This window comes from Astyanax mexicanus, chromosome 1 (genome assembly GCF_023375975.1).
Source record: "Astyanax mexicanus isolate ESR-SI-001 chromosome 1, AstMex3_surface, whole genome shotgun sequence".
Lineage (NCBI taxonomy): Eukaryota > Metazoa > Chordata > Actinopteri > Characiformes > Acestrorhamphidae > Astyanax > Astyanax mexicanus.
In genome coordinates, this window is record NC_064408.1 from 57,288,523 (window position 1) to 57,308,317 (window position 19,795).

The window sequence follows — 19,795 nt, forward strand, 5'->3', positions numbered from 1 at the left end:
TTAAAGACAGTACTTTATGTTTATTGTTTACACATCTTGCTCTAAGAAGCCAGAAGTTAAAATTATAAAATGGCTTTAGAAATTAGCTACCAGCCTTTGGACAATTTCCTATCTGGAATTTACCAAACAGACTGTTGAGCAGATAATCCCCAGTGATTCAGCACACCACTTGCCCTGTGTTGGTGTTTCACTATCATTTTCCTGCATTCTCATTAGTTTCTGTGGAATTCCTAAGGTTCAGTGGCAGTTCAGGTACTATTTCTAAGTAACACCCAATTGAAAGTAGTCTTTTGTATGGAAAAGGATGAGTCATTATCTGAATGGCCAGTTTTTAATAGGACAGATGACGAGTGATTAATGACTGGAACGACTGGTAAAAAATATACTTCCCCACATGTGTGCACTTGTCCTAATTATAAGCTTTAACATGACATTCATTTCTTCATGCTTTATCATGTACAGGGTTGGTGGAGATGCTGTTTGATTGTGGCAGCATGTTCACCAGCAGGTTGCCAAGAAGTATCAGACAGGTGAATATTATGCAAGTGTATAGATATGCAGTTACAGTGGATTGCAAAAGTATTCATACCCCTTGAACTTTTCAATATTTTGTCACATTACAACCACAAACATAAAAATATTCGATGAAATTTAATGTGAACTATCAAAAAAGCGGAAAGAAAATTATGCATGATATAAAACATTTTTTACCAAAAAAAAAAAAAGAAAAGTGTGTTGTACTAAAGTATTTCCAATTGCATTCAGAAGTTGCCTGATGACTGCTAATGAATAAAAAGAGTCCACCTGTGTGTAATCTAATCTTAGTACAAATACAGCTGCCCTGTGCTGGCCATAGGGATTGGTCAAGAGAATATTGAGGGAGTAAAAAGTCCAAAGAGTACACCAGACAGGTCAGGAATAAGGTTCAGAAGTTAAAAGCAGGCTAAGGCTATAAAAATTTCTCAAGCTTTGAATATCTCACGGAGCACTGTTCAATCCATTATCCGAAAATGGAAAGAGTATGGCACAACTGTAAACCTACCAAGACAAAGCCATCCACCTAAACTTACAGGCCGAACAAGGAGAGCACTGACCAGAGATGAAGCCAAAAGAGGCTCATGGTGACTCTGGACAAATTGCAGAGATCAACAGCTCAGGTGGGGGAATCTGTGCACAGGACAACTATTAATTTGTATTACTGTACAAATGTGTTTTCATTAAAAAGTGGCAAGAAGAAAGCCTTTGTTACAAGAACACCATAAAAAGTCCTGTTTGCAGTTTGCCAAAAGCCATGTTGGGGACACAGCTAACGTGGGAGGGGGGGAGTGGGCTTTGGTCAGATGAGACCAAAATTGAACTTATGGCCAAACTGCAAAACGCTATGTGTGGCAGTGAATTAATACTTCACATTACTTTGAACACACCATCCCCTCTGTCAAACATAGTGGTGACAGCATCATGCTTCTCTTCAGCAGGAAAAAAGGAAGAGTTGATGGGCAGATGGATAAAGATAAATACAGGACAATCCTTGAAGATAACCTGTTGGAGTCTGCAAAAGACTTGAGACTGGGGCAAAGGTTTCCCTTTCAGCAGGAATGATTGAGGATTAAATTCCAATGAAATATGTTTTATACATATAGAAATATGTAAAATAACATGTATAAACAACAGTCTGTTTTTAACTTATGTCATCTATCCTCTGTAAACGACACATAAAAGCACCCGAAAAGCACCTACTCTCAGACTGTGAGAAAAAACTTTATCTGGCCTGATGAACCAAGAATGAACTTTTGATTAAAGCTTAGATTGGTGCTGTAGTGATGGTTGAATTTCCTCTCTTATTAAGACACACCGTAGACTTACTTTGTTGGGGTGATCAGCTCTAGGTTGTCTAGTTGTAGTTATTCTAGATTTTTTCTGTTTAAGAAATATGAAGGCTCTGTGCTCTTGGAAACTTTCAGTTGAGCAGAACAATTCTCCAGATCTTCACACAGTCCTGTCTCTAAACTCCACAGTAGGTCCTTACTCCTCTTGCCTTTTTTTACTGATATTGTCAGCTGGAATTTTCACTTTTCACATTATGCGAATTCTCTAGAAAACTTTTACACAACACATAATGTAAAAAGTGAACCGGTCTGAAGACCCCACGCATTTACATTCAAGTTATAGAGTGGTTAATCTATGGTTGCCTTGTCAGTGAAGCACTGATATAAGTATAGGCCACCAGTACAGATTACTTTAACAAAAACAATTTTTTAACTATGAAGAAATGTAGAATGTCTGTCCTTTAAGAAGTCAACACTGCTATTGGTTTTAAAAAGATTTTAAATAAAAATAAAAAATAAAATCAATGATTTAAAAATAATTTATTTTGCATACCATCACAGTTAACAAAAACAGTATTTCTGGAGAAAATAATAATAGAAAGTAAATTGTATGAAGCAAACAACAAACATATAAAATATTAAAACCATAAATATTACATATGTCAGTATTTTTCAATACTGAAATTGATCAACATAGGATTAGCTGGTCACTTCCAACTCATAAAAGTGTCAAAGTGTCAAAAACACAAGCAAAAAATAATCCATTTTAGTTTTTACAACACTTCAGGTTATACTTTAACATGATCATGAAAACAAAACTTTACATTGTTATAAGTGCATGTGAACAGGTTGATGTGGTGAAACATGGCTGAAACTTAAACGCCTGACCACCGAAAGCTTATCTTCATATTGGTAATGACAGGCAGTAGTACCACCGTCCATTCCTTTTCAAACATGTACCTCAAATACAAACAAAACAAGCTGTTGACGCCTGCGTCTTTAATCTTAGATAAATAAATACATAAAACTGCTCCTAGTGCTCAATACTGTGGTGTGAACTACAACTGTAAAAAAAAAAAACAGATTCGGCCATTCTGTTTGTACTAAAATATGCAGTGCATTTCAGTCACTTTCAGTTGGGAAATACTAGCCACAGGCTAAACTACCCAGTCACCTACTACAGGCCTACAAGTGATTTCTGTTCCACAGCTTTTTGCAGATCAACACTAAAACAGGAGTGCTAAGACCATAACTGAAAACTTAAATCTTAAGAGCTTTAAACCATGAAATATCTTTTAAGGTTTATGGGTTTTGTGCATTTAGGTTGAACCATACTTCTACATCATGTGAAAAAATACAATATAACATTTCAAAACACAATACATTATTACTGTCAAACACAAAAACATACTTTTGAACAGTAGACAGTGCCTGGCCACCGCACTCACAGCACTGTAACAAAATGTTGTTGGATGACACAAGGAACAAACTAGAAGACTGAAGATCAAAAGAAGAAACCGGCTTCTATGTAACTTGTTCTTTGCTCTAATCCTTGGGTAGAAAGCAGTCACACTGCAATCGCAAAGTCCACATTGCTTCTATTTCCTTGTTCCTTTTTAGTCTCAGTTTCCTGCAATAGATCATGCACATCCTGAGAAATTAGTGTAGCAGCTTTGAATATCTTCACGTGGCAGATAACAGTGATAACAATGAGACAGTAATTAACATAGCAGAATCACACAGATCTATGGAACCACATTAATAACTTTATACTTAATTTACTACAAAATGTAAACCTACTTCCACCTATGTTAAATGGTCTCCACTGACCCTTCTTTGCATAATTAAATGGTTAAGACTTAGTTCAGTAATTCAGAGTGACTTTATGTTCACAATGGTAGTGATGGAAACCAGGTATATAAAGTGTTCAGTGCTTCTAAAGCCAATTTAGAGAAAGCATTTGCATGAAAAATTTACAAATATGTTGATGTCCGAGACATATATTTATGATAGTTTTGAGAAGTGCAGTTTTATCATAGTTGACATGAATTGCCATAATTAATATTAATAACTTAATCAGCATTACATGTAAATTCCATTGTCATTTAGGTTCTTAATAAATTGGCCAGATTAATGCTCTTTCTATCACTGCCACTGTGTATAATTAATTCCAGCAAATTACACATGCTGACTTGTTAGCATCTCAACCACTGAATTATGCATCATTCTGGAAAAATAACTGTATGTTCCATTTAATGACATGGAGCATATCAATCCTCACCTCATTCTTAAAAACACAGTGTATTCAGTTTTATTACTACAGTACTATTCCTCCTTGGGTACCGCTAGCATCACAAAACTATATTTAACAAGGTTATACATGACAACATATGTCTATATAAATGAAATCACGTCACTTTAGGGGACATGATATCACGCTTTGGTGCACATATAGAACAGCATGAAATTGTTATTTGACAGTTGTTTTACAGTTTTAAATAGTATACAACATTAAACACATCAAATGTCTTTCAATGTTAGTGCTTTGACAGACTGCTTACAGAGAGACATCAAGAGTATGTGGGGTGCACCCACCTTCTTCTTAGTCCTTAGTCTTTATTTGTAGTCTCCTACAGGATTCTGTGATCCCCCTTGGCAAAGAATGTCCTGAAACTTTACGGCGAGAGCCTCGCAGTCTGTACATTAGAGATGGCCACATGTGGTTGGCACAGTGGTGGCAAGCACTGGTCCGACGGTAGTCAGGTTTAGACCTTGCAGGGTGCTCTCCTTGATCTGCTGGATGAAGAGGTTCCTCTCGTCCTCTGGAGTCTGGCCGTTCTGGGCACGCACGATGCAGGTTGGCCGATGCAGGTTGAGCATGTAGACTAGCTGCTGTTTCTGGTTCTTTAGCTCCTCGATCTGAGCTTTCAGCTCAGCGTTTATAGACTCCAGCTTCTCAGACTCCTACAGGAGTACAAGAAAAGAACAAGTAACAATTAATTATTATTATACTGTAAAGCAGATGTGATGAATTTTCTTGATTCAAGCAGGCACAAATAAACAACAAGGAAATGTTAACAAAGGATTTGATAAAAAAAATACTTATTATTCTTAAGTGTTAATCTATATACCATAAATATGTGAATTCATTAGTAATACGAATTAATGTGTGAGTTTGTGAGGTTAATTTAAAGAGAAAATACTGAAAAAGCTTTTCACTTTTTGCTTGTACATTCTCTTAAAAGACAACTTAACCAAACTCTACCTTTTGCAGACAGTCTGTTTTCTCCTTCTTTTTGTTCCTGCATTTGGCAGCAGCAATTTTGTTTCTTTCTCGTCTTCTTTTCCTCCGATCATTTTCTTCAGAGGTAAACTGGAAGGGAGTGAGTTAACACGTTAGTTTCTCGGCATAGTCAGTATAGGTTAATGCTCTTTTATGAATGTTTCTTATATCTTTACTTCTTAAACTGCACTTTGGCTCAATAAAATGTATGTTGTTCACTTTAATCACAAACTAGTGCATCCCAAAAAATAGAATATCTTTTAAAAAGTTACTTTATTTTAGTAATTACGTTCAAAATGTGAAACTCTTATATATAGGTGCATTAGACATAATCACCAACAATAAAATAAATAAATGTGTAAAATAGATCACTGTGTGTTTAATACATTTATATAATATATAAGTTTCACATTTTAAATTGAATAACTGAAATAAAGTAACTTTTCAATGCTCTTCTAATTTTTTGAGATGCACTTGGATACAATCCCACAACAAGCAAATTAATGTAAAGTTAACTGATGTCTCTGAAAGAGCTGATCTGTAGGTGGTGATGATGGTGGCCGGGAGTACCTCTCTCTTGACTGGGGGCTCGCAGGACGGGCCCGAGCTGGAGCTTCCGGAGCTCGGGGTGGCGCTCATGCCGCTGGAAAGGCGCTTGTTGTGGATGGCGGAGCGCAGCTCCTCCTTGACGAGCGGACTGAACGTGGTAAAGTCGTCGAGCGTGAGGGAGCCCGGCGGAGACAGACAGGGCACCAGGGCAGAGGCGCTGATTTCTGAAGGACCGAAACCCAGTCCGGAATGCTGAAGCATCATTCTGAAACCTGAACACATATAAATCCACAGCGCGGGTTAGACCTGTAGTACTGCACACTGCTCACACTAGAACACCTGCATATAAACAGTTTACTGAAGCAAGATAGCCATGTGTCCTGAGCGAGCTCACAATTTAATTTACCCTGTAAAATATACATCGTCACTATCACGCAAAAACGGCATATTTACATTTTGTCAAAGTTTTAATCAGGTAGCTTTTTGTCGTTTCATCAAACTTTCATGATGAACGGATCAACAGAAATACTCAACTTTGCGCTGGAATAAAGTACTTTACAGACTAAAAACCAGAGGTACGAAAAAGTACTTTCTTGAACAGGGAGGAGGTACAGATTTGTACAATTTAACCAGCCATTTAACCGGTATTCTGTATCACTGTACGAATAAACAATATATATATATATATATATATATATATATATTAATTACACATTTTTCATTTGAAAGCCAGACAATTTTGGATCATCAAGTTCTTGACACATACTCTGTAAGAAGATAATCTTTAAAATATTTACTGGTACAAAAAACATGAAAAAACGAAACTTTAACTGAAATGTGCTCTCAATAAAAAGTACAGCCACAGCGACAAGCTTGGTCCTCTTTTAAGTACAAATCTGTACTATTTTTTCTTAGTGTGTGAACTGAGTTGTGGTAAAAGTTTAGAAGTTGTCATTATGAAGATACAGGTTGTGGGAGTCAGTGTGGGAAGAGGAGAAAAGTCTTCAGTGTGTGTCTGCTAATCCGACTGATCGAGAGCGAGCCTATAGCCTGTATCGGCATATCGCTCGTCTTTCTGCGTGTTTTAGCTCTTTCCCGTTGAGATTGGGGGCAGATCTCTCTCGCTATAGGGGTAAAGCAGCCGGTCTGACTCTCGGAGTGTGGTGAGGAAAGTTTAAAGCCCGCGCGCGCCCTGCCTCGCCTGTTTCAGTCTGTGTGTGAAACCCAGAGACTCGGCTCTGGGAGCAGCAGAGGCGGCGGCGGCTGAGCGGGGCTGTACTCACCGTGTGTGTGAGCAGGGCGCGTGGACGGGTCCGGGCTCGGCGTGCTCTCTCTCTCTCTCTCTCAGCTGAGAAACTTACAGCTCTCGGCGGCGCGTTGCATCACCCTCGCTTTATAGTAGGAGCCTCGCCGAGGCATCTTACTAGTAAAAGGGGGCGGGGCTGGGCATGGTGACGTCAGCCTATTTATAGCACTGAGAGCGGCTTTGCTCTGCGATGATGCAATCAGGCAACCCTCTCCACACAGACACCATAAGAGGACAGGATCACCCCCCCACACACCCCTCCAGAACTGCGGGAATGTAGCTCCAAACATTTTACACTAATGAGCAAATAAAGGCATGCCTGACTAATGACTGGGGAGTTTTGGTATGCTGTCTTGAAACGTTACCAAAAAAGTAGGACAGCTTGCCCCTCTTTATACAGAACCAGGCCAGCTCGCCCTCGATCTGTTGAACACACACACAGCCGTGACAGCTCTCTCACTTCATCATAACTGTGTCCAGATTCAGTTATGAAGACCAAACACACCCCTGACTGATCAGATCACTGTATAGAAACAGAGATGCGAAGCTGGGAAGTTGGAGAAAGTTTTTTAAGGTAATACATATTTACTTTACGTATGTGTGTGTGTCAAACTTTTCATCTTTAGTTTAGCTTAGAGCTAGATCAGCAGCTGTTTGTGACAAAAATCACATAGGTTAGGAAAATCAGACTTTAATGGTCAAGATTAAGGGTAAAATAATTGTTCCAGTTTACTAAGATAGGGCAGAGGTAAGACATAAGTGGGCTTGTGTTTCTTTCAGTTTGCCAAAGACAGACTTACCAGAGAAGAATTTCAGGGAGTGGAGGCCAGTGCAGCCTGTATCCTGAAGTACTGGTTTATTACCATTTATTGTTTTGAACCACCCCAGTATAGGCTCCTAACCCTATGTTCTGGAAATGTCCTGTCCTCTCCCACTCTATAGAGATACAGCCTTTGTAAACACACACACACTCACACACACACAGGCACATAGAGTTACCAGGGAACAATAACATAGCAATCAAAACATGACACTGTTGATTTTACATATCTTGTTGACTCCCATGACTGGAAAGGTTGTCCCAAAGAGCTTTATCATTTCACAAAAAAATTTAATTTTTTACTTGATGGTTTTCCCAAGTACATGCTGTGGTTTTTCTGACTGGTGCCAAGAAATGTTCTAAACTTCTAAACTTTTGTAATTTTTCAGAGTAAAAATCTACCGACAGGTTTTTAATGATGATTAGGTTGGAAGTCTGTAAGTGCAATGTCTTTTATCAGTAAAATGTTCCCTGTGCCTCTGAACAAAACATAAGCCTAAAGTATGACTGAACCACAACATTCTTAACAGTTGCAAAAGTGTTCTTCTTATAGCTTTATCCAGCATTGTGGGCAATGATTGTAATTTGTGATGAGCAGAGTGATAGGTAGATTTCTTGAGGGACCCACATCTTAGCAAATTCACACACAAGAACTATAACCAGAAAATAGTAAACAAAATAAAACAGCCAGATAGGAAAACATAACAGTCACATCTGTTTTCTAGACTAAAGAATTCCTAAAAAATCTAATTACTGTATATATCTTTTAATTGTGGATGAAGCATTTGAGTAAATATGTACAGTTTATTGTGGTGGTGTGACTACTCTTTATGTAGTGCACCAACTGACAGACTACATCACGTCATGGAGATTGCCATTACTTTGTACGTAGTCAGACAGCTGGCTAAAGGTCTGTGGGCCATGGTGTGTCCTCAAAAAGATACTGAGGCATATGTACAGCTGTTATTAGGTCAATACAGACCAATTAGCTATTAATACACTATGAGGTTCCAGGGTAACTACTACATGTTTTGAAAATCTGTTCAGTTGCTGCTTTCCAGCTTTTATTATCTGTTTAGTGTTTAAAATTTAACATGTCTGTGTCTGTCATCATCTTTTTTATGTAACTAAATATACAGTAATAAAAAATAATATAAGGGAAAAATAAAAAATAACAACATACAGGTGTGTGGTTAGAAACAGAAAGTTTAAAAAGATTAACGGACACAAGTAAAATGAGTTTTATATTTTCTAGTTGAAAATTCAAAAGCACATTTTCTGATTTCAGTTAAAACTCTAGTAATCTGACAGGTAATTCAGCCACTTGAATAATTATTTTACCAAAATTAAAGCACATTTACATTTTGGGTTTAGGGTACTCTAATCTGTGATCTGTACAAGTGGAATCTAGAGGCAGTTAATACCCCCCAATTTTTTTAACAGTGCAGTTGCTGCATTATGTACTGTGCAAATGTTTTATACCATCTGTTTTTATTCATATCATAACGCAACATTTTATAACTGTTTTTTTACTGTATTTATGTTTATTTGTATTTACTGTAATGTTACAAAGTGTTTAACAGGGAAAACATACTATCTGCAGGGATAATCACATATTCTTGAGATAAGGGACAAAAAATTTTTTTTATATATATTTTTACTTTTATTTTTTTTACTACAGTAATTCAAAATGGGTGCCCAGTTTTAAAAAAAGTATTAGCTAATCTGAAATGTCAAGAAACCTTTTTTAATGGCCCATGGTATATGATAATGTATTCTGTAACACCAATAATAAAAAAGCATCATATATTTTATTCTTTAATTTCACACTATTTTGACTTTTGGCTATTTAAGGCAAGCATTAACTCCACATCATGACGCTCAGTGTTTACATTAGTGGACTTAGCTAGCAACCAATGGACATCACACACCACTAGAAATCAGCACTGGGCAAGATATTTCACAATTTATCATAAAGGGAAGATGATTTTGACACATTAAAGCTGTGACTGCAGAGATATTTCCGTTTTAAACTAACTTCTAATTTCTAAAAGAAAAATACCATACTGTTTCATTCAGATAACAGGAAATAGAAAATGGGGATCTCTGGGTTATTCCTGGGATTATAAAAATGCTATACTTTTATATTTATGCAATTATGTATCTATGGAGATTGCCTTTACTTTGTACGTAGTCATACAGCTGGCTAAAGGTCTGTGGGCCATGGTGTGTCCTCAAAAAGAAACTGAGGCATATGTACAGCTGTTTTTAGGTCAATACAGAACAATTAGCTATAAATACACTATGAGGTTCCAGGGTAACTACAGCAAAATTTGTTTAGTTGCTGCTTTCCAGCTTTTATTATCTGTTAAGTATTTAAAATTGAACGTGTCTGTGTCTGTCATCATCTTTTTTTTAAAGCAAAATACCATACTGTTTCAATCAAATAACAGGAAATGGATACGGGATCTCAGGGTTATTGCTGGGATTATAATAAAATGTCAGTAAGTTCAGTTTATGTATTATGTGGTATCTTATTTAACCATTTAATATTTTTATTTATGCATTTATGTGTGTATTTGTGTGACAGTTTATACTGGGACAGTATAACTTACATATACCTTTCAAGTACAGAGCCTGTAACCTAATAAGTTAATATAGAATTATATAAAAAAATATATAAACATGATGTTTAAAGAAGATGTTTTATCCTCGATTTGTATTGAGTTGTTGTTACTGTGTATAAAAAGGGCTATAAATAATATGAACAAATTACCTTGCCTTATCTTATTATGAGTGTTCTGATCAAGTTTTGGCTGATTAAAACTCTAAACTGACTTCCTTTACTTTAATTTATCTTTACTTTCACATTCTTTTGCTTCAAGGCTTCAAGGCTTTTTTACATTTTTAGTACCAACACATGGTCAAAAAATATATAAGCCTCTCAAAATACCATGTGTTGTTCAACCATACAAAATGTTTTTGTTTTTCAGTTAAGGGTAAATGTTGATGTTACATTCTGACCCAGAAAGAGAACTTAAACGACTTAAAAATTATATTATATTTTAAAGATTATAAGTAACTTTACATATCGCCTTTAAGCCTTTTTCTAAGCCTTTTTCTTCTTAACTATTCTCTACAGTAAGGCACAGGGGAAAGGGTAACAATAAGGTGCCCATAAAGACCACAGTGTGTCTTTAAGATAGCAGCTTCTTACAGAAAACAGGGGAGTTACGTCATCCTTTCCGGGAAATGGAGACTAGTCATCCCATATCTTCCTCCTCTAGAAGCGCAGGAAAACACTCATCCCCTGATCCTCAACATCACGAGACCGAGACCGAGAGAGAGAGAGAGAGAGAGAGAGAGAGAGAGAGAGAGAGAGAGAGCGGTATCGCTGCAGTAGTAGAAAACACTGGGATCAATGCTTTATTTGCGCTTTCAGTCTGACCAGCGCTGCATTCCAGTAAAGCTCCCAGCGTGACTCACAGCTTCCCACCCATCATCAGCACCACAGCTACTATCATCACTGCCTCCAGTCCTCACCTGAAAACCCGACTCCGCTCACCACAGCCCACAGCACGCGGGACCCTACTGCAAACTCTCTTTACAGGTCTGGGATCGGTATATGTATTAAACACATCATGGGTTAATATTACACACTGTAGGTTATTATTACAGAACAATTGTAAACTTTTACACAATATATATTGAACTGAAAGCTATTTACCCCAGTTTACCTAATATATATTTACTTAATATTTAATTTAGCCATACACATAATTCTGATTTTGTTATGAACAGTATAAAAGCCACAGATACACTGCTGAGAACTCCCACAACAGATGTTTGTTCCTACAAATCAGGAACAGACACTAAATAATATATTAAAATATTAGAAATATCACATTTTATATCATTATATACCTGTGAACATATAAATTCAGTGTTCTTTAATGGTCTGAATACTAAAGTTATTCAAACTATGAAGAACAGCATGTGGAACAAAAAAGTGTTAAACAAAGCAGAGTATGTTCTATATTTAAGATTCTTCAAAGTAGCACCTCTTGCTTGGATAAAGCTTTGCACATCCTGGCTGGATTTTCTCACTCGTTATGAGGTAGAGTCACCTGGACTGTCTTTCAGTTAACAGCTGCGCTGAACTTGTCAAGAATTAATTACTTGAATTTCTTGACTCTTAATGTGTTTGAGAGCATCAGTTGTAAAGTTGTGAAGAGGAAGAGTTATAGGTATTTAGTTAACAGCCCTGTTTGAGGAATGTTCTAATCCATAGTATGGCAAGAACTACTCAACTAAATAAATTAAAAAATATTTATTAACAAATAAATGTCAGTCAATCCAAACAATTTCAAGAACTTTAAAATTACCCTCAAGTGCAGTTGCAAAGACCATCATAAACTTCTTGATGAAACTGGCTATCATTAGGACCGTCCATGAAAAAAAAGGTCAAGAGTTACCTCTGTTGCAAAGGATAAGTTATTTTCTTTATTTACCAGAAGGTGTGAGAAGGTGTGTCCAAATGTTTGACTGGTACTGTATCTTAATAATTAATTATTGTGTGTATGTGGATAATAATATAAACAATTTTTATTTTCAACATATAATGTATATTAGGTTGGTTGGTGTCATAACAAGCAAACAAAAATACATCCCATGATTCAGCACTTATGGAGCCAGAGTGACGTGCAATAGCCTCACTTGTATGGAATGCAGGTTGACATGGCTGCCTTTAAATAATAGTTGGTAGCTTCCCTCTTACATTTGCGCCATGCACAGCAGATCTGCTCATAGTTATTTTTAAAGCTCTAGTTAAATCAGTGCCACCTACACATCAAACTGACCTCAGAACAGACACTGACATGTCATCTGTTTGTTTACCCCAGTTCGAGCTATGGCAACGGACTCCCGCCCGTAAGGATTATTCGTCGGCATGCAGACAGACGGAGGGGGAAGCCATGGCCAGGATTCCCAATCCTTTCATGGGCCCTGACCTCATTTCCTACTGCAGCAGTACCTATGTGTTACACTATATCTGTTCTGTGTGCTTACCCGTTCCATTGTCAACATGTGTGGGAGGAAACTACATGCAAGATATGAAGGACTTATATAAATCAATCCAGGGTTCCAAACTAGTCAATGCCAGCAATGTAGAGAAATGCATTCCCTTAGAGCCCGTTTTCCCCTAGGGCTTTCTTACTGCCTCATTTTAAGAACTGTATGAAGGGCACATTCCATTTATGGCTTCCATTTACGTGTTGTTCTGCTTTTTTTTCAATTTCCTGCGGATGTGAGAGCATGCTGGCCCTTCACATATTTGGTTTTGTTCTGACAGTTTCTGTATGCTCTTTTGCAAAATCAGCATTTTCAGAGTCAGCATATTCCCAGAGTAGCGTCATCTTCAACTTTGTATAATTTCCCTCTTGTCCATTTTGACAGAGTTAAATTTAACTTTGTTATCAAATCAGTGTGTTGTGTGTCTTCTTAAAAAAGATTATACAAGGCCAAACATATCAGGAAAAAATATAATAATGAAATTAACATAATCAGTTAGAAGTTACTATAATACAAGAAACGAACAGTTAATAAATGTTTGGTGAAACCCAAAGGTTATTAAAGGTGCCACACATGTCACATTTGCTTTTATTGTAAACCAATGATTCTGTTTTTTTTATTCTTTTGAGAAGTGGTGAGAAACAGCATACTGTAAAACTGCTATTACTCTCACAGCATCATCTTAAGAAAGTCACGTGACTGCTTGTAAACATGCTACTTCTCAGCTTCATGCAAAATTGATCCACTAGGCTGAGAGCTTTGGGCCTATCAGCTTATTCATGCAGGGTGACATCATCCAGCCATTCTGTGGTGTGACTGCAGTACTCGTCATAGCAGCGGAGGATAAATAGTTAACACTAATCCTGTAAGAGCAGCCAACCAGCGGCCGTGCCAGAGAACAGGCCGCACATCACAGTGTAGCAGCAACTGGCTTCAGATGATAGAGGAAATATCTGATTATATTTGTATATTTATAATGTCAGGTTAATGAGTTAAATACCTCATGGAATTATATTTGTTTATGTATCGCTTAGATTGTACTTTGAATATTATCAGTATTATATTGTGTCTTTTTAGACTTTTCTGAAAAAAATCTAGAATTATTATATTAAATTAAATTAACCCTGCTCATCGTTCCAAACATGTAACAGTAAAACCAGTAAAGAGTTTTGTGAAAGTTCTAAAGTAGCAACATTTTAACTGAATCATTGTATCTTCAACAATTTTGTTTTATAAGTAAATACATACGCACTAATTACAGTGGTGTGTAAAAGTATTTGCCCCTTTCAGATTTCTTTTGGTTTTGCTTTTTTGTCATACTGATATTTTTCTGATTATCATAAAAACTTTAACATCAGACATAGATAACCTGAGTAAATATAAAAAGCACTTTTTAAATTATAATTTTATTAAAAGAAAAAAATCTAACCAATCTAGCCTTGTGTGAAAAAACGTTTTCCCCATAAACCTAATAACTTGATTGTGCCACCCTTGGCAGCAACAACTGCAATTAAGCTTTACTAATTACTTGGCAATTAGTCTTTCACATTTCTGTGGAGGATTTTTGTTCCACTCTTCTTTTCAGAATTGTTTTAATTCAGCCATATTGGAGAGTTTTTGAGCATCAGTCAATCAGACTTTGACTAGGCCACTCCAAAAACTTTTTTTTGTTTGTTTTTTTGAACCATTCAGAGATGGACTTGTTTGTGTGTTTTGGATAATTGTCCTGCTGCAGAACCCAAGTACACTTGAGCTTGAGGTCACAAACAGATGGCCTCCTTCAGGATTGTCTGGCAAACAGCAGAATTCCTGGTTCCATCTACTACTGCAAGTTCTCCAGGTACTGAAGCAGCAAAGCAGCCCCAGACCATCACACTACCACTACCATGTTTTAAGTTCAGTGTGATTTTTCTTTTCTGAAATTCTGTGTTAGTTTTTGTGAATAATTGCTCTCACTGTGGTTTGCAAAGTCCTAGAAATGACATTGTAACCTTTTTCAGACTGACAGATGTCAATCACTTTGTTTTCTCATCTGTTGTTGAATCTCGGGGCATGTGTTGGTTTTTGAGATCTTTTATCTGCTTAATGTTGTCAGACAGTTCTATTTACGTGATTTTCTTGATTTTTGTAGAAATCAGGTCTGGCTTAGTGACATTTAACCCTTTCCAAAAAGTGGGATTGATCACAGTTAATTTATGGGGGGCAAACACTTTTTTACAAAGGGCTGGATTGGTTTGGATAGTTTTTTTCCCTTAATAAATCAAATTATAATTTATTTATTTTTTATATTTACTAAGGTTATTTTTGTCTGATATTAAATTTGTTCGATAATCTGAAAAATGTAAGTATGACAAAAATGCAAAATCAAAAAAAAAAAACCTTACTTTTCCCGCCACTGTATAACACACAGTAATTTTAAACAGTAGTGTACAGATAATGTAAGATTTGAGCAATGTGAAGCACAGCATGTTCATTTTAAAAATAGTATTTTTTAATATAATAAAAGTTTTAATAAACCAAAAAAGAAAACATATACACAGCAACATACATCACCTATTCAGACACTCCTCCTTTTTGAAAATCAAAATGAACAGCACCTACATTTGCTGCAGGGAGTTTAGCTGATTGTGTAGATTGTAATATTGCTCTGTCATGAGCATGTGATTGTAAGAGAGGTCTGTTGATCTTTATCTCAATTATGTCACCCTGTAACAGTAGAAGCTCTGACATATGATGCAGGTACATTTGCCTGAGTCATCATTGTGAAAGCTGATATTTACTTAACTCTGGACACACCAGCCTGTCATCAGCCATTATGTTACCTTTAACACATCAGAAACATTCTCAGCTAATGCAATTCATCATGCACTTTTGTGATCTTGTTTTATAGCGAGGGCATCAAGGGCGAAATGGCGCTGACAATGTTAAGGTGTAAACACAGATTGAACAATCTGCACAAAAAAGGAATATTAACAAACACTGGTTTCAACTGTACATTTCCTCTTGGTTTTAGAGGTCCTGAATGAAATCAACTTCCCTATTTTATTAATAATGTGTTGCTTTCATTTGCTGAGTCTGGCTGTGTAAGCTACATATTCAGAACTTTATATGTAGACATTACATACAGGGTGATCCAAACATGTAAGACTACATTTATATTACATATTACACATTTATATATAAGTCTGATTTCTGAATAAATTAATCACAGTTCAGAAAAAGTTTAGGTTTAAAGTTGCAAAAAGAACAATAAGGTTCATCTCATTTTGCCAGAACACATTTTGATGATCCCCAAGAACTTTTGGGAAAATATTCTGTGGACTAACAATACAAAATAATGTTTTGGAAGGTGTGTGATGGTCTGGGGCTGTTTTGCTGCTTCAGGACATGGAAGACTTGCTGTGATAAATTACATTGGTGTAGGAGCCTAGGTGGATTGCCCCCCCCCCCCCCCCCCCCCCCCCCCCCAAAAAAAATGATAACGCAGAACAGGGGTACTGCCTGGTCTGGGCCCCGAATAATTTTCCAGTACTCCCAAACCGTTTCACTCAGCTCAGCTGTACTATAAATGAGGAGACAGGACACTGACCGCTGTGTGAATTGGAAACCTCTTAAGCTTGCTGTTTTTGCGGCGTGCGGTAGGGAGTGGGGATTTTTCTAAAAGGAAGGTAATGGAGCTAATCATGTAAACTGTGATGACATTGTTTCTGATAGCTGGTTAAAAAGACACAAATCAAAACACACAGATCAAACCCACTGTGTGCTTCATAAACTGCAGCTTGTGAGTCAGTTAGCTTAACTTTGGAATTAGCTAGATAGGGGGTCATATATATATATATATATAGAGAGAGACAAACAGATTCTTCAGAGATGAGCCCTCCATTGGTTTAAAAGCTATACAATATTTGCAAAAAGCTGCTCCACAGTTTATACAAGTCATTGGGCCTCACTCAGTAAGTCTGGAGTAAGTCCTGCTGTCCACTACAGAGCACACTGAATAAAAGTTCTGGTTTGAAAGGGTTAAAAAACATTACATTTCTAAATCCAGTTTTGAAGAAACAAACTTGTTATTAGGTACATAAACATAAATTGTCATTTTTGTTGCCATAAAATTTTCTGAAAAAGAAAATTGTTTCATGCTTTTTCCTAAGACATGGCAGGCTACCTGATCTGGATAGCTAATATCTATGGTATCTGCTTCACATTGCAACAACAAAATGAATCATTCTCTCAACCTCAGGCACTAAATAAACAACAAAACCTGCACAGTCATTCCTACTGAGTGTGGTGTGTCATATGTAAACAGAATTAATGTGATGCAATGATCTGTAATGGTTGCAATGAGATTTCTCACTTGTTCCAGAACTTTGTCTCAGTAAAAAGGTTGTGGGACAGCTTTATACATCTGAATCATGTGACAAGGGGGAATTTCCTGTTTGCCACAACACAACAAAGACCATAGAGAGTGCAGGTCATGTGACGGCACTGTCACAGTGGAAAACACCCTCACTGTCACTTCTGTTTGCACTGCTGTCATTTCATATCTAAAAATGAGGTCATCAGCATGGACAGAGCAGTTTCTGCTGTTTGCAGTTTTACTGGCTGAAAACCTTTGACTCATTTTCACTATCACCTGACCTGTGGAGTGAGTGGGTGTAAATGACCTTTTATTTTTATAACTGCCTCGTATGTAGATATGATCCTGATGTTTACAAAACGGCATGCTGAGTCAACCAGGGCAAAGGTGTGTTCTATATATAGCACATCCCTTAAAGTAAAAATCAGTGATCTGGATCAAAATGTAAAATAAAAGTTTTTTTGTTCATCGATTTATTCAGTAAAATGTTTGACAACAAATCTCATAGAACAACATTTTAACCACAAAAGAACATAAATGTAGAAAGTGAGACATTCTTGAAAAACAAATTCATTTAGAACTTAATGGAAGCAACACATCTCAAACATGCCAACAAAAGGCTGATAAAGTAAGTGATAAAAAGAGAAAAAAAAAAACAATTTTGAAGCAATTTCTGTGGTCAGATGAACCAAATTTGTTAACCCTTTTTAGAAACCTGTCCATCCAGCTTGTTTTCAGCACACAATCTAGCAGCCTGCATCTCTGATGGCATAGGGTTGCATTAGTGCATAATAAGGCTTGGGCAGCTTATACTGTATATCTTGAAAGTTAAAAGATTTGTCATTAAAAGAGAGAGAGGTTGCTACACCATGGTAGATATCAGTAGACCTTTTTGATATATGTTTTTCCTGTCAATAAATGGAAAGAATACCTTATTTTCAACCTGATTCTGTTCATCTTTTTGGGGAGATTTGAAAAATACTGAATATTATATTTTTTATTCTGTTTCTGTGAAGCTTGGATTTTGTTTTCTTTAGCGTGTTAACAGTAACCATTTAATAACATTTAGAATAATAAGCCTGAAATACTTACTGGATGTGACATTTTTTTTATTTTTATTTTTTGCATGTTTGCATGTTGAAATGCGGTGTTATTTTATGCCAAATGTAACGGGACACACACCTTCCAAAAAGTTCAACTTTTGTCTTGTCAGTCCACAGAGTATTTTTTTGAAGATGTTTTTCTGCAAAATTGAGATGAGCCTTAATGTCCTTTTTGTTCAGTAGTGTTTTTTTTTATCTTGGCACTCTGCCATTTTGTATTGTCTCTTTCTTATGGTGGAGTCATGAACTCTGATGTTTACTGGGGCAAGTGAGGCCTGCAGTTGTCTGGATGTTGTTGTGGGGTCTTTTGTAACCTCTCGGATGAGTCGTCGCTGCGCTCTCTTGGTTAGCCGGCCACACTGGGATTTTTCACCACTGTTACACGTTTTCACCATTTGTGGATAATGGCTATCACTCTGGTTCACTGGAGTCCCAGAACTTTAGAAATGGCTTTATAACGTTTTTCAGACTGACAGATCTCAATTACTTTCTTTTTCATTTGTTCTTGAATTTATTTGAGTATTGGCATGATGTCTAGCTTTTAAGTATCTTTTGGTCTAGTTCGCTTTGTAAGGCAGGTCCTATTTAAATGATTTCTTGATTTAGAAAAGGGGTGTGGGTGTGGCTAAAGAAATTAAATTAAGGTGAGATGAACAACAGTTAAAGTTATGTTTTAATTTAATGTAATTTTGTACACATGGTTTGAAAGAGTATGTAGGTTTAATTTTTTTTTCCGTAATAATAAAATCTTCATTTAAAAACTGCCTTTTGTGTTTACTTGTGTTGTATTTGACTAATATTTAAATAAGTCTGATGATCTAAAACATTTAATAGTGACAAAAATGTAAAAAAATTAATAAATCATGAAGGGGGCAATATAAATCATTCAATTTCAGACTTAACATTTTCACATCTCCTCGTCTGTTAAAAAAAAAAAATAAAAATGCATGAGGAAGATCGTGTTTAACCACAGGTTGCAAACATAGTAAAATCACTGCCTAAATAGCTTTATATTTTATATTAGGTTGTGTGTGGTAAGGGGTGCTGTATTTTCTGCCATTGTGCTCGCTGCTAGTGAGGCTAGACCTTTATTGTACTTGTTCTGCCCTCTAGCGGAAGCAGTAAAGTATTACGTTTCTTTAAAAGTTATAAAATTCCACCATTTAATATTCACTACTTTTCTATTTTTTAAAACAGATTTTTAAAATATTTTTAAAATGACCTGTTTAAACAAAGGTAGACATATTTATTTTATAAATGTTTATAAATGTCTAACTCTATACTATATATCCATTTTCAAATTCTTGCTTCTCTTAACCTGTTTTTTTTTTCTTTTTATCAGTTCACTTCATTTCAGTCCTCTCCACATCTCTTTTACCCCCCTAAACAATAAATTACACCACGATACAATATAGTAGAATAAACTCTAACAGACACTAACTCTAACCCTGAACTATTAAATTAAGTTCATTTTGCAACAT

The 19,795-nt window shown here is 36.3% G+C and overlaps 1 protein-coding gene and 1 long non-coding RNA gene across 2 annotated transcripts; one reads left to right on the forward strand and one right to left on the reverse strand.

The window, feature by feature from the left end:
• Positions 1-2,351: 2,351 nt before the first annotated feature.
• atf3 (activating transcription factor 3) lies at positions 2,352-7,070 on the reverse strand. Its single transcript, XM_007245472.4, has 4 exons — positions 6,942-7,070; positions 5,680-5,930; positions 5,092-5,199; positions 2,352-4,790 (listed from the first exon to the last, which is right to left on the reverse strand). The coding sequence occupies exons 2-4, from the start codon at positions 5,920-5,922 to the stop codon at positions 4,530-4,532; spliced, it is 612 nt and encodes a 203-aa protein (XP_007245534.1). The 5' UTR covers positions 5,923-5,930; positions 6,942-7,070; the 3' UTR covers positions 2,352-4,529.
• A 3,472-nt stretch (positions 7,071-10,542) lies between these two features.
• On the forward strand, positions 10,543-13,263 carry LOC111191366 (uncharacterized). Its single transcript, XR_002649460.2, has 2 exons — positions 10,543-11,394; positions 12,686-13,263. It is a non-coding gene; the product is annotated as an uncharacterized LOC111191366 (long non-coding RNA).
• The last annotated feature ends 6,532 nt before the right edge of the window (positions 13,264-19,795 follow it).

What these genes read in the sequence shown, in the direction of transcription:
- atf3 (XM_007245472.4), bottom strand. Translation starts at nt 5,922, where the DNA reads ATGATGCTTCAGCATTCCGGACTGGGTTTCGGTCCTTCAGAAATCAGC. An exon ending in AGCCCCCAGTCAAGAGAGAG is followed by an intron (nt 5,200 to 5,679) that starts GTACTCCCGGCC and finishes ACTCCCTTCCAG; the next exon opens with TTTACCTCTGAAGAAAATGA. An exon ending in AAACAGACTGTCTGCAAAAG is followed by an intron (nt 4,791 to 5,091) that starts GTAGAGTTTGGT and finishes GTACTCCTGTAG; the next exon opens with GAGTCTGAGAAGCTGGAGTC.